This window comes from Eubalaena glacialis, chromosome 6 (assembly GCF_028564815.1).
Source record: "Eubalaena glacialis isolate mEubGla1 chromosome 6, mEubGla1.1.hap2.+ XY, whole genome shotgun sequence".
Lineage (NCBI taxonomy): Eukaryota > Metazoa > Chordata > Mammalia > Artiodactyla > Balaenidae > Eubalaena > Eubalaena glacialis.
The window spans coordinates 57,510,233-57,526,111 of NC_083721.1; the positions used below are offsets into that span (position 1 = coordinate 57,510,233).

A 15,879-nucleotide genomic window follows, 5' to 3' on the forward strand; every position below is an offset into this window, starting at 1 on the left:
AAACAATACGTTGCTAAGTAACCAAGAGATCAGTGAAGAAATCAAAGAGGAAATTAAAACATACCTCCAGACAAATGACAATGAAAACATGACGATCCAAAACCTATGGGATGCAGCAAAAGCAGTTCTATGAGGGAAGTTTATAGCAATACAATTCTACCTCAAGAAACAACAAACATCTCAAATAAACAATCTTACCTTTCACCTAAAGGAACTAGAGAAAGAAGAAGAAACAAAACCCAAAGTTAGTAGAAAGAAAGAAATCATAAATATCAGAGCAGAAATAAATCAAATACAAACAAAGAAAACAATAGCAAAGATCAATAAAACTAAAAGCTGGTTCTTTGAGAAGATAAACAAAATTGATAATCCATTAGCCAGACTGATCAAGAAAAAGAGGGAGAGGACTCAGGTCAATAAAATTAGAAATGAAAAAGGAGATGTTACAACAGACACCGCAGAAATACAAAGCATCCTAAGAGATTACTACAAGCAACTCTCTGCCAATAAAATGGACAACCTGGAAGAAATGGACAAATTCTCACAAAGGTATAACCTTCCAAGACTGAACCAGGAAGAAATAGAAAATATGAATAGACCAATCACAAGTAATGAAATTTAAACTGTGATTAAAAATCTTCCAACAAACAAAAGTCTAGGACCAGGTGGCTTCACAGATGAATTCTATCAAACATTTAGAGAAGAGCTAACACCCATCCTTCTCAAACTCTTCCAAAAAATTGCAGAGGAAGGAATACTCCCAAACTCATTCTATGGGACCTCCATCACCCTGATACCAAAATCAGACAAAGATACGACAAAAAAAGAAAATTACAGACCAATATCACTGATGAATATAGATGCAAAAATCCTCAGCAAAATACTAGCAAACAGAATCCAACAACACATTAAAAGGATCATACACCATGATCAAGTGGGATTTATCCCAGGGATGCAAGGATTCTTCAATATACGTAAATCAATCAGTGTGATACACCATATTAATAACTTGAAAAAGAAAAAACCATATGATCATCTCAATCGACACAGAGAAAGCTTCTGACAAAATTCAACACCCATTTATGATAAAAACTCTCCAGAAATTGGGCATAGAGGGAACCTACCTTAAAGGCCATATATGACAAACCCACAGGAAACATCATTCTCAATGGTGAAAAACTGAAAGCATTTCCTCTAAGATCAGGACCAAGACAAGGATGTCCACCGTCACCTCTATTATTCAACATAGTTTTGGAAGTCCTAGCCATGGCAATCAAAAAAAAAGAAGTAAAAGGAATACAAATTGGAAAAGAAGAAGTAAAACTGTCACGGTTTGCAAATGACATGATACTATACATAGAGAATCCTAAAGATGCCACCAGAAAACTACTAGAGCTAATCAATGAATTTGGTAAAGTTGCAGGATACAAAATTAATGCACAGAAATCTCATGCATTCCTATATACTAAAGATGAAAAATCTGAAGGAGAAATTAAGAAACACTCCCATTTACCATTGCAACAAAAAAAAAAAATACCTAGGAATAAACCTACCTAGGGAGACAAAAGACCTGTATGCAGAAAACTATAAGACATTGATGAAAGAAATGAAAGATGATACAAATAGGTGGAGAGATATACCATGTTCTTGGATTGGGAGAATCAACATTGTGGAAATGACTATACTACCCAAAGCAATCTACAGATTCAATGCAATCCCTATCAAATTACCAATGGCATTTTTTACAGAACCAGAACAAAAAATCTTAAAATTTGTGTAGAGACACCTGAGACTGAATAGCCAAAACGGTCTTGAGGGAAAAAAACGGAGCTGGAGGAATCAGACTCCATGACTTAAGAGTATACTGCATATCTACAGTAATCAAACAGTATGGTACTGGCAGAAAAACAGAAACATTGATCAATGGAACAATAGATAGATAGAAAGCCCAGAGATAAACCCACACACCTATGGTCAACTAATATATGACAAAGGAGGCAAGGATATACAATGGAAGAAAGACAGTTTCTTCACTAAGTGGTGTTGTGAAAACTGGACAACTACATGTGAAAGAATGTAATTAGAACACTCCCTAACACCATGCACAAAAATAAACTCAAAATTGATTAGAAACCTAAATGTAAGACCGGACACTATAAAACTCTTAGAGGAAAATATAGGAAGAACACTCTTTGACATAAATCACAGCAAGATCTTTTTTGATCCACCTCCTAGAGTAATGGAAATAAAAACAAAAATAAAAAAATAGGACCTAATTAAAATTAAAAGCTTTTGCATAGCAAAGGAAACTACAAACAAGATGAAGAGACAACCCTCAGAATGGGAGAAAATATTTGCAAATGAATCAATGGACAAAGGATTAATCTCCAAAATATATAAACAGTTCATGTAGCTCAATATCAAAAAATAAACAACCCAATCCAAAAATTGGCCGAAGACCTAAATAGACATTTCTCCAAAGAAGACATACAGATGGCCAAGAAGCACATGAAAAGCTGCTCAACATCACTAATTATTAGTGAAATGCAAATCAAAACTACATTGACGTATCACCTCACACCAGTTAGAATGGGCATCATCAGAAAATCTACAAAGAACTAATGCTGGAGAGGGTGTGGAGAAAAGGGAACCCTCTTGCACTGTTGGTGGGAATGTCAATTGATACAGCCACTATGGAGAACAGTATGGAGGTTTCTTAAAAACTAAAAATAGAATTACCATATGACCCAGCAATCCCACTACTGGGCATATACCCAGAGAAAACCATAATTCAAAAAGACACATGCACCCCAATGTTCATTGCTGTGCTATTTACAATAGCGAGGACATGGAAGTAACCTAAATGCCCATTGACAGATGAATGGATAAAGAAGGTGTGGTACATATATACAATGGAATATTACTCAGCCATAAAAAGGAATGAAATTGGGTCATTTGTAGAGATGTGGATGAATCTAGAGACTGTCATACAGAGTGAAGTAAGTCAGAAAGAGAAAAACAAATATCATATATTAATGCATGTATGTGGAACCTAGAAAAATGGTACAGATGAACCAGTTTGCAGGGCAGAAAGTGAGACACAGATGTAGAGAACAAACGTATGGACACCCAGGGGGGAAAGTGGCGGGGGTGGTGGTGGTGGTGTGATGAATTGGGAGATTGGGATTGACATATATACACTAATATGTATAAAATGGATAACTAGTAAGAACCTGCTGTATAAAAAATAAATAAAATAATATTCAAAAATTAAATAAAAATAAACCATTTTTCTCATAAAAATTTTAAATTATATTTTGAGTTAATTTTTTTGTGACTGGTATAAGACAGGGATCCATTTTTATTTTCTGCATGTGATTATCCAGTTTTTCCAACACCATTTATTGAAGAGACCATTATTTCTCCATTGAGTATTCCTGGTTTCCTTGTCAAATATTAGTTGACTGTAAATACATGCTTTATTTTGAGGTTCTTAATTCTTTTCCATTGGTCTATGTGTCTCCTTTTACTCCATTATCATAGTGTTTTACTCCTATGTCATAGTTTTACTATAGGTTTGTAATATAGTTTGAAATCAAGAAATCTGATGCCTTCAGCTTTGTTCTTCTTTCTCAGGATGCTTTGGTTATTCAGGGTCTTTTGGTTGCATATGAACTTTAGATGTTTTTAGATTGTTTTTTCTATTTCTGTAAAAAATGCTGTAGGAATTTTGATAGTGATTGCATTGAATCTTTAGATGGTTTTGAGTAGTATTGTTTTACCTGATTCCTTCTGGTATTCTTTCCCTGGCTCTGGATAGTCTTCTTCCACGCGTGTGCTAATCAGTGCACAGCTGATAAATCAAGGGCAATTTTTTACAGATCTCTGAAGCTCCCTCTAATCTGCTCTGTACATTCTATCTATCTTGGAGTCCCCAGTCTCTGAACTTAGTCTCTTTGACTCAAGGGACCTGTGGCTTTTGTTAGGGTCTCCCTTCCTGAGCTGCAGCTCGCACATACTCTATAGGAAGAGCGCTGGGAAATCTTAGGGTTTACATTGTTTGTCTACCTTCTCTCAAGTGTCACTGCCCTGTGACGCCTGTTTTCCAATGTCTGAAAACCATTGTTTTACGTTTTCTCATTTTTTAATACAGGTTTTATTTTTTAGAATAGTTTAAGATTTACAGAAAAAATTGAGACGATACTAGATATTGTAGATAGTCCAATACCCCACACCTTGTTTCCCCTGTTATTACTATTGTTCATTAGTACAATACACTTGTCATAATTAATGAACCAATATCAATATAAGACTACTAACTATTTTTTGTAGTTCATTTATATTGCTTTAGTTTTTAACCTAATGTCCCTTTTCTAGGACCCCATTCAGGATTCTACATACATTAAGTTGTCATATCTCTTTAGACTTCTCTTGGTTATGGCAGCTTTTCAAATTTTCCTTGTTTTCGATTACCTTGACACTTTTGAGAAGTTCTGGTTAGATGTTTTGTAGGATGTTCTACTATTGGACTTTGATATTTTTTTCATGATAAGACTGGGATTATGGGTTACTGGGAGAAAGACCACAGAGGTAAAGTGGTCATCTCACCATAGCAAGGCTACATACTATCAACATGATTTATGACTGTTGATGTTGAGCTTGATCACCTGGCTGAAGTAGTGTTTGTTTCTCAGGTTTTTCCACTGTAAAGTTATTCTTTTCCCCACTTTCCATGCTGTACTCTTTGGAAGAAAGCCACTATTTGCAGTCCTCACCTAAGGAATGGGGAGGTGTATTCCCCCCTCCTTGAGGGCAGAATATCTACATAAATTATTTGGAATTCTTCTGCACAAAAGACTTGTCTCTTCTCCCTCATTTATTACTTTATTCTGTCATTTATTTATGTTAGTGTAGACTCATGGATATTTATTTTATACTTTGCTTTATAATCCAGTACTACTTTATTTTCTTTACCAATTGTTTCAGCTTTGGCCACTGGGAACTCAGCGGTTTCTGTACTCATTCGATATACCCCCATCTATGTGGCTTTTTGTGTTTTTTGAGTACTTCCTCACTTTCTGACACTACAAAATGCTCCAGGCTCATCTTCTGTAATTCTTGCTCCAGTCTTAGAATCAGCCATTTCTCGAAGGAGCCCTTTCTTTTTACTGGAAAATCATATTAGAAACCAAGATCTGGGCACTAGGTATGCTTGTTGCTACAAGGGTGTCTTTACTTTTTTTAGGTCCTCTAAGTTGACAGAGCAAAAAATATATGCGTGCATACTAAGCTGTGTATATACACATATCTATGAATATTTCTATATGTAACCATCTGTACCTATATTGAGTCAGACATGAATTCATACTGATGTCTCAAGCTATAATCTATTACTACATGGATCATTTGAGGAAATTATTTTTAATTAAATTTTATTTATTTTTTTGATTAAAGTAGTTCAGAAGAGTAAAAGGGCATGTAATGAAAATCTTCCTTTCTACCCTTTCTTAACATTCAGCTGGTTTCCCTCTTGGAGATAACAAACCTTACCATTCTCTGTAGGGGAATTGAGATGGGCAGAAGACCTTTGTAGGACCTGTGAAAATGTTAATTTTTTTTTTTTATAAATTAATTAATTTTATTTATTTATTTTTGGCTGCGTTGCTGTGTGCAGGCTTTCTCTAGTTGTGGCGAGCGGGGGCCACTATTCCTTGCGGTGAGCGGGCTTCTCATTGCAGTGGCTTCTCTTGTTGCAGAGCACGGGCTCTAGGTGCGCGGGCTTCAGTAGTTGTGGCTCGTGGGCTCTAGAGCGCAGGCTCAGTAGTTGTGGTGCACGGGCTTAGCTGCTCTGGGACATGTGGGATCTTCCTGGACCAGGGCTCGAACCTGTGTCCCCTGCATTGGCAGGCAGATTCTCAACCATTGTGCCACTAAGGAAGCCCCAAAAGTTAATTTTTAAAGCAGGTTTACATATCTACTTCAATTTTAACCTACATGAGAATCAATCAAAGAAGACCGTACCAATACCATTTTATTTTTGAAGTTTTTTTTTTTCTTTCTTTTTCTTTTTCTTTCTTTTGGCTGCACCCCAGTTGGCCTATGGGATCTTAGTTCCCTGGCCAGGGATCAAACCCGGGCCCCCTGCAGTGGAATTGTGGAGTCCTAACCACTGGACCGCCAGGGAATTCCCCCAATATCATTTTAACAGTAAGGAAACTGGGGAATAAAAATCTGTTTTCCTCCTAAATTAAAAAAAAAAAAATGCGTAAACGTGTTTTGTGGACAATTTAAGAAACAATATAGGAACAACCAAATTTTAGAGTCAGGATTTGACTGTGTTATATAAATCCCATCTCTGCTGGTTTCCAGTGATTTGACCATGCTGTATGTTTTAAACTCTGAGTCTCAATATTTTTATCTGAATATTGGGATAATAATCATCTAATACAGCCATTAATTATATTTGCAATGCACTCAATCTTGTGCCTGGCATAAACTAACTGCTCAGTGAATGATAGTTATTATTATTTTTGAGTTATAGTGGTTGAGCATAAAACACTAAACTGTTTTATTATATGCCAGTGAGATTTATTGAAGTTAGCCTCAAATATTGGATAGCAGGAACTCTAGTTGTTTCTTTTCTCCCTGCCATCTAGGCAGGTCCATTGGCAGGAAAGTATCATGTTCTGTATTTTAACAACAAATCTTTGGGGCAAGGTTCTTGCTTTCTCCTCTTAGATAGAAATGCAAAGTCAAATTTTTATAAAATAAAAATTTTTTTATAAAATAAAAAAATTTATTATAAAATAAAAAGTTACTAAAATTCCTTTTTGCCTTCAATAACTATATATTGGAGTTCCCTTCCAGTATTTAAAGCATTTGGGGGAAGGCCTTTAATTTGTACCCTGATGTGAGAACTTTAAATAGAGATGAAATTCTAAATAAATCTAAGTGACAGTTTGACAGTAAGAGAGGACATTTCTCTCTACCTAAGCTGCTCTTGACAATGGACACTTAACCAGGCTAATCAAATGTGACGTCTATCATCAAAATTAGTAAGGCATGAAAAACCTTTATCATATCATTCATTACATTGCCCATTTGAAAATATGATCTCTTGTGCTTTCTTATTCATATGGCTGATTTGCTTTGTTGTGCAACAGAAACTAACATGGTATTGTGAAGCAATTATACTCCAATAAAGATCTATTTAAAAAAAAAAAAGAATGGTCACTTGGTGTTCCCTCTGCAAAGCGAGGGTTTTAGGTTTTTAGGAGAAGGTTTAATGGTCCAGGATTTGCCAGTCCCTGTGGAAGTCCTTTTATGTTCATGTTTGCAAAAGAGCTACTGACCTCTTGCATAATTAGAGTTCTTTATCTTCCACTCTTTTTAACTTGGGCAGTTTGTAAATAATTTAGTGCTACTTTCTCCAAGGGTTATATCCTTTCCCAAGTTTATTTCCATGGTGGTCTTATATAATCCTTATTAAGAAGAGAGAACTCACTGATACCCATTGTAGGGATGAGTTAATTAAGGCAAAGAAGATATGCAGGTATTTCCAGATTTACTCATAGTCTGACCCTCTTTTCCTTTTGTATTTAACAAATACAGCTATTAAATCATATATATATATACACACACACATATATCCAAGTTAGTGTGTTATGTTTCTTTTTATTTTAAGCTTTGTTTTGTTTTTCATTTCCAGGTGCGTTTTCAAATTAACCTCTCATTTTGTCATAAAGTCATTCACTTTTGTAATTAGTCATTATGCAATGGTGCTTGTCCTGTTTATGTCTCACTTTTTATAATTTACCAAGGGATTTCCAGCTAACTAAACCTCAGTCAGCTCATTTTATGATTTAGGAAAATGCAGATTTCATCTAATTGGTGAACCAATCTCTGTCTATTAGATAACCTCATGAAGTACAGAGTCTAAGGAATAACTTTTTAAACCAGAGACTTGCCAGTTTGAATAAAAATGCTTCTATGGGCATTTGGAAATAAAATGCAACTTTGGCTTGGTAATTGTGGCTTGACAGATCTGTTACTAAATTCCAGCACACAGGGAATTCTAAAGGTGAATTGTCAACTTGCTACAAGGTTTTCACCCAGTGTCCATAACAGGTGTATGCAAGTCCACAAATGTCAGGATTTGGCAGATATTGCTTGATAAGATTGTATTGGGAGACTTCCCTGGTGGTGCAGTGGTTAAGAATCCACCTTCCAATGCAGGGGACGTGGGTTCGATCCCTGGTCGGGGAACTAAGATCCAACATGCTGCGGGGCAACTAAGCCCACGCGCCGCAGCTACTGAGCCCGTGTGCCACAACTAGAGAGAAGCCTGTGCGCCGCAACGAAAGATCCCACATGCCGCAATGAAGATCCCGCGTGCTGCAAGTAAGACCTGATGCAGCCAAATAAATGAATAAATAAAATTAAAAAAAAAAAAGAATGACAGATGATGTTTAAAAAAAAGATTGTATTGGGTTTTGAAAGACTGGGTAAAAATACGTGATAATACATAGTTCTGGTGTTTCCCAGTGGTTGCTAGACCTATGTGTACAAAATTATCTTTACTAACTTAATAAATAAAAATACATTTGACCCTTGAACAATGTGGGTGTGAGAGGGACTGACCCCTTGTGCAGTCGAAAATCCATATATAACTTTTGACTCCCCAAAAACTTAACTACTAATAGCCAACTGTTGACCGGAAGCCTTACTGATAAACAGTCTATTAACACGTGTTTTGTATATTACATGTATTATATACAGTATTCTTACAATAAAGTAAGCTAGAGAGAAGGAAATGTTATTAAGAAAATTATAAGGAATAGAAAATACCCTTACAGTACTGTACTGTATTTAGTGATACCATAGGTTTATGTCATCTGTTTACAAGATGAATCATCTGTTAGTACCTACCTCATTATTATTATTTTTTTTGTGGAGGCGTTGAAACCTCTTGATTTATTCAGATTATTTAACATACAGTGATGCAATTGTGACCCCCAAGTGTGCAAAGTTAAAGCCTTCAACTGCAGCTGAGAGGAGAGGGCAGGAACGGTACACCTGGGGACGGGGGTGAATCAGGAATAACGGGCAGCCTCCTCCCCAGGGCCAGGGATGGGGCAGCCTAAGGAGCAGGGCCTGGATAGTCCAGGGCCAGGGGAAGGGGGCAGAGACCTTCCTCTGGCCTAGGTCAGGAGCCCAGAAGTGCCACATGGCTGAGGGGGCAGCAGCCCAGGAAGGGGCCAGAGGCAGGGCCAGGAGAGCACCATTTCTGGGGTGGGGCTAGGGAGGGAGGTGCCCTACAGGAGAAGCCGGGGGGCCACCTGTCCCAAGGGTGAGAACCGGGCCGGAGCAGGCTGCAGTGAGAAAGACCTGAGGCAGGTGCAGGGTTCAGGGGAACTGAAGAAGGGGGAACCTGGGCGTGCTCCCAGGGCAGCCCGGCCTGGGAGCAGTCCTGACCCTGTGGCGGAAGCTCAGGGAGGGGCCACAGAGCCTCAGGGCCTCCCCTCCTCTCTCCCTGGAAAGGAGCTGGAGAACCAGTAGTGCAAATCTGTGGACGACTCAGTTATGGAGGGAGGCTGTGCCCAAAGAGGGACCCTGGGACACAACCCCTCTGCTGCCTTGGCCTCCACTACCGTCCTCAGTACAGCCGCTTCTCGTAAGAGTGCAGGCCGTGGACACCACCCTTCATCTGAGCTGACGTGGTCTTCTTCTCAAACTTGAGCTCTCCTGAGTACATCATGGACCGCAGGACAGACAGGCTACGGGCACCAAAATCATGGCAGCCGTACTGGATCCCACTGTGAGGTAGGGCACGAACTTCTGAATGGAGCCTTTGTCCTGGATGGAGCCCGAGACGCCCTGCATGATCTTCACCTTATCTCCCTCGCTGAAGGAGCACTTCTGGCTTCTGCTGCTCTTCTCCGTGGCGTCCAGCGAGCCCATGCCCCGGTACTTCTTGAGCCTCACACCATCCGAGACGAAGTACTCTCCAGGGGCCTCCGTGGTGGCGGCGAGCAGGGAGCCCATCATCACTGTGGAGGCTCCAGGGGCCAGGGCCTTGACCACATGCCCCACGGCCTGGATGCCACCATCGGCTATGACTGGCACCCCAAAGCGCCGGGTGTACTCAGCCACCTTGTACATGGCAGTGCCCTGGGGCCGACCACAGGCCATCACTTCTTCTTGGGTGATGCAGATGGAGCCGCGGCCCATGCCCACACGCAGCCCGTCCACACCAGCGTCAGTCAGGTTCTTGGCCTGAGCTGCTGTCACCACATTTCCCCCAGTCACCTGGAGGCGGGGGCACTTCTGCTTGATGTGGTGCACCATGGCGATCTGATACACAGAGTTCCCTTGGGATGAGTCCAGCACTATGACGTCAGCACTCGCCTGGGTGAGCAGGTCCAGGTGGTATTTGTCACCCTCATGGGTGCCCATGGGCGCCCCACACAGCAGCTGCTTGTGGGAATCCTTGGAGGCCAGAGGGTAGTCCTGGTTCTTCTTCGGGTCAGTGCGGGCAGTGATGGCCACTAACTCGTCTTGATCATTGACAATGGGCTGCTTCTCTTTCTTGCTGTGCTGCAGGATCTCATTTGCCTCTTTTAGTGTCATACCCACTAGAGCCACCACCAGCTCATTCCACAGTGTCATCACCTCACTGAGGAGGGTGTGTGGTCCTTCTCGGTGAGGAAGTCGATGTCTTGGGAGGTGATGACGCCCACCAGCTTGCTGCTTATGGTGCCCGTCTCAGTGATGGGGATGCCGGAGAAGCCATGCTGGATCTTGGCCTCCAGTACCTCGCCCACGGTGTGTGAGGGACTCAGCACCACGGGGTCCATGATGAAGCCCTGTTAAACTTCTTGACCTTCCGGACCTCGTTGGCCTGGAACTCTGGAGTGCAGTTGTGGTGAACGAAACCAATACCGCCCATCAGAGCCATTGCGATGGCCATGTCAGCCTCTGTCACAGTGTCCATGGGGGAGGAGATGAGTGGTGTCTTCAGTGTGATCTTCCAAGTCAGGGCTGAAATCAGGTCCACCTCATCAGTTGTGAAGTCTATGAATCCTCGGAGAATCAGGAAATCTCTGTGAAGACAGGAAAGTGAATGTTACTGGGTGAGGAGGGGTCCCTGAAAAGGGCAGGGCCTGCCACACCAGGGGAAGCATCACAGGGGGTGGGGAGAGGAGCAGAGCCTCTGAGCCCCGTGCCATGTCAGGACTGAACCACCCTCATGCCCCCTGCTAGCATCTTGTCGACTTTAGCCCCCATTATTGTCTTAAATGATACAAAAAACTGTAGATGTTATATGTACGACTAACACTAGACATCAGAAATGAAAAAAATTGGAATTCCCTGGTGGTCGAGTGGTCAGGACTCCGAGCTTCCACTGCAAGGGGCACTGGTTTGATCCCTGGTCGGAGTACTAAGATTAGGCATGCCGCATGGCACGACCAAAAGAAAACAATGAAAAAAAATAATGTGAAAAAGAAATTCATATTTATTTACAGGTATAATGATTCTTGCATTGATAACGAAGAAGCAGTTATATGATTGCTTTATGGTAGCCTAGTAATTTACACAGTTGCTTCATGGTAGCCTATTACATACACTAATGAATTAATAATCTGTAAGTGTTTATATGCATAAGTTTTGATAAACTTTAACTTTTTAATAATAGATATGTGTATATTTTATGGCAGTAAATGATAAAATAGGCTAGTTCCTACATATACTTTATGCATTTGTGACATACTTAATTTTTTCTTAATTTTTTGATATTTTAGGCTATATAATTTGTCTATGAATTTTTTCAAATCTCCAAGAAATTTTCCAATATATTTATGGAAAAAAATCTGGGTATAAGTAGACCCATGCAGTTCAAACCTGGGTTGGGGCTTCCCTGGTGGTGCAGTGGTTAAGAATCCGCCTGCCAATGCAGGGGACACCGGTTCAATCCCTGGTCCGGGAAGATCCCACATGCCACGGAGCAACTAAGCCCGTGCGCCACAAGTACTGAGCCTGCACTCTAGAGCCCGCGAGCCACAACTACTGAGCCCGTGTGCCACAACTACTGAAGCCCGTGCGCCTAGAGCCCATGCTCTGCAACAAGAGAAGCCACCGCAGTGAGAAGCCCGTGCACTGCAACAAAGAGCAGCCCTTGCTCGACGCAACTAGAGAAAGCCCGCACGCAGCAATGAAGACCCAATGCAGCCAAAAATAAATAAATAAATAAATTAAAAAAAAAAAAAAAAAAAAAAAAAAACCTGGGTTGTTCAAGGTTCAGCTGTATTTGGGAGGAAGTGAGATTTATCAGAAACAAAGTTGATTTGCCTCTTCTAGATGCTGAGTTGATATGGAACGATTTAGCTCTGTGTCTGTGTGTGTGTGTGTGTGTGTGTGTGTATGCACCATGTCTTATTTCTCTCATTTGTAAAATTCTGGCTACTTTTATGTTTTAATGTAGCATGGTGTGGAAGAGAGCTGTACAATCGAATTTTCTGTGACGATGGTAGCCACTAGGCTCCTATGGCTATTGAACTGTGGCTAATGCAAATGAGTAGCAGAATTTTAAATTAAATTAAATGTTAATTAATTTAAATCTGAATAGCCATCTGTGGCTAATGGCTACTGTATTGGACAGTGCCGTTTTAGGCACTGACATACCAGCAATACTCCCAATACAGTGAGAACTGCTAGGTTAACATGTATTGTAGGGGAATGGCTACTAAACTCTGCTATTTCAGGTGTGAAACAACAAAATTCTTTCCTCTCTTACCCCAAGATAAATATTACCTGTATCATTGATTTGATTAGTATCATGTGTTGTATCAACGCTTTCATTTTCTGTCTTTTCTCTGTAAGAATGGCTAGCCTTGACTTCACTGTATTTCTTCTTCATTTAGCACATGTTTATTGAGCACCTGTTATGTCTCAGTGCTGGGTATGCAACAGTGAATAAGAATGATCAGGTCCCTGTTCCCACAGGGAGGGGTTAGCCTGTCTACTCCCTAATCTCACCCTTCCCCTTCCCGATGTCCCCAGCATCTGGGCTAGTAACAACTGGACATATTGCTAAATGAACAAATAAAAGAATATTTCTAGATTATTCCTTTGAGATTGATTGTTTCTAGACTGTATGAGGAAGTTAATTGATCTTTTATGTTTCTACTGTCCTTTTGATTCTTCCTTTGTTCACTTTTTCCCTTCAACCAATTGAGTGCTTTGGTAAGGCAGCCTTGTCCAAATTGAAGTGGCTGAAAATAAATAGAATTATCCTTCCATCATGCTATTTTTTTCTTCTTTACCTCTTGGTCTTTTTTTTTCTTATTTTCCACATTAAATTTGAGATAAGAGATGAGGAAGCGGACAGATGACCAAGCAGACGCCTCATGGGCGGGGTTGTGAGGTGCACAACTCCAGTCCTTTTCTCTCTAATTTACTCTCTTTTCCCTTCAAGCCATGGATACATGACCGACTTTTCCCTTCATGTTCCTTATAGTAGAAGACTGTTTCCCAATATTCCCAACACTTGCCTCTTTCTACTCTAAAAAATTGTCTCACTTTCCTTTGAAGGACAGGTCAACATAAAAGAAAACTAAAAGTCAACCTTGAGGTCATTCATTATAAAGTTTACATTCTTGATTTACCTCATACTCTTAAAACATTCCTCTAATCAACTTAACATTTTTAGTAAATGCCCCTATAGGAGTTTTCTTCTGTACTTTTTTGACTTTGTGGTGATTATCAATGTAGATATTTAACAAGATCTGCAGGAAATCTATATTTGTTCCAATAGGAGCACCTTTATTTTGTTTGGATGAACAATTGTTCCGTGGTGGTCAAATATACTCAAAATAACTATGCCATCAAAAGTCAATCTTGATTCCATTTAAAAATCAAATTGGAAACTGGAATCACATTTTTAATAACCTCACTCCAGAGGCTCTGTATTTTTTTCGTGAGTGTGGGGATCTATCCAGGAGGTCGATCTCCTTACTGCATAACTGGTTTTGAATTGTTTGTAGGATTAGGAGGCTTTCAGTCATGTGCCAGAAAGCTAACTGCTTTCTTTCCTATTGCTTCTGTAACAAAGTATCCCAAACTCAGTGGCTTAAAGCAACACACATTTATTCCCTTACAGTTCTGGAGGTCAGATGTCCAAAAATTAATCCTGGGCTAAAATCAAAGCATCAGGAGGCTTACGTTCCTTCTGGATGCTCTTGGGGAGAATTGGTTTTATTGTCTTTTGTAGCTTCTAAAGGCTGCCCACATTCCTTGGCTTGTGGCCCTGCGTCAATCCTACCTCTGCCTCTGTTGTCATATCTCCTCTCTGATCCTGACCCTCCTGCCTCCCTCTTAAAAAGCCTTTGTGATTACGTTGGGCCCACATGCATAATCCAGGATAATCTCCCACTGTCAAGATGCTTAACTTAATCACATCTGAAAAATCACTTTTATCTTGTAAAGCAACATATTCACAGGGATTAGGATGTGGGCATCCTTGGGAACCCATATTATGTTAACCATATCAACTCTAACTTAAACAAAAAAGAAAGGGCACACTTGGTGCAGAGCCTCATTTTTTCTTTTGACATGTCCCCAACCTTTTTTAAGCACTTCCTTACCTTTTGGGTAGCCATGACTCTTGATATCAGAGTTGTGTAAACGTTCTTTATTTTTTAAATTTTCTTAGTTTTTTGGCTGCACCCCGTGGCTTGCGAGATCTTAGTTCCCCAACCAGAGATTGAACCTGGGCCTGGCAGTGAAAGTGCCAAGTCCTAACCACTGGACCACCAGGGAATTCCCAAGGTTCTTTAAATCATTAAGAGTGGCTAAAGGAACTGCAAACTTGGGTGCTAAGGTGCAAATTCAAACTAAGAAGGCTCTTGTTACTGATTTTCACCTTGTATTTAATGCAGACATTAGGAGAACATTTCTTTTGCTAAAGGACAGCTGCTTTTCCTTCTGCAACTCCAAACGCTACATCCTTCTTTTTTAATTTTTAAGTCTCAGCCTCGTAGTCACTCAGTCTCTTCTGATCCAAGTGGATGAAAGATACAGCGTCCCTTGTTTCCTTTCTCTCCCTCATCTTCCACATCCAATCTCTCAGAAATTTCTTTAATTTTTGCCTCTAAAATATCTATTGAATTTGGTCTATTCTTCCCATCTCTGCCGCCACCATCCTTGTCCAAGTGCCCATGATCTCTCAACAGAACTTCTAGAATAGTCTCCCAAAAGGCCTCTCTGCTTCCATAGTTGTCTATCTCCAATCCATTTCCAAAGAACAAGTGTAGTGATTAAAAATTCAATATATGTATGTATGTGTACATACCTACATCTATATATCTGGATGTGTGAATCTGGTTATGTCACTTCCCAACTTAAAACATTTTCCGAAGGTTTACTTTGTACTTAGGGGGGAAAAAATCTAAATCCTTTATAATAAACTACAGACTCCCTGCTTACCTCTTCAACCTTATCTCCTCGTTCCTTGACTACCATGTCCCTATCAGCCTGGACATCTTTAATGTTTCAGAGATGCCCAGCTATAATCCACACTGGGGACATCTATTTGTACAGACTGCTCTCTTTTCCTGAAGCTCTTTTACTTCCTGTTTTCAATGACTAACTCCTTTCCATCCCTTCAGTTTCAGTTCAAGTGATACCTGATCAGCACCACTTTCTAATACTCTCATTTGTGTAAGTCCCCACTTTTCTGTCACTGAAATTTTCCCCCATGGAAATTTTTACAGTTTGAAAATTTATATTTATTTATTAGTTATCTTGACTAGTCTCTGTCTTTCTCATTGGTTTGTAAACTCTGAGAGGAGGGTACCACGTTTATTTTATTCCTAGAATGAC

General features: G+C 40.1%; 1 protein-coding gene across 1 annotated transcript; it reads right to left on the reverse strand.

Moving 5' to 3' along the window:
* Positions 1-9,655: 9,655 nt before the first annotated feature.
* LOC133092972 (inosine-5'-monophosphate dehydrogenase 1-like) lies at positions 9,656-15,519 on the reverse strand. The gene is given in 6 exon segments (XM_061192727.1): positions 9,656-9,819; positions 9,822-10,688; positions 10,691-10,870; positions 10,873-11,102; positions 14,221-14,372; positions 15,484-15,519. Coding segments are annotated over 6 exon segments (1,629 nt in total).
* Positions 15,520-15,879: the final 360 nt, after the last annotated feature.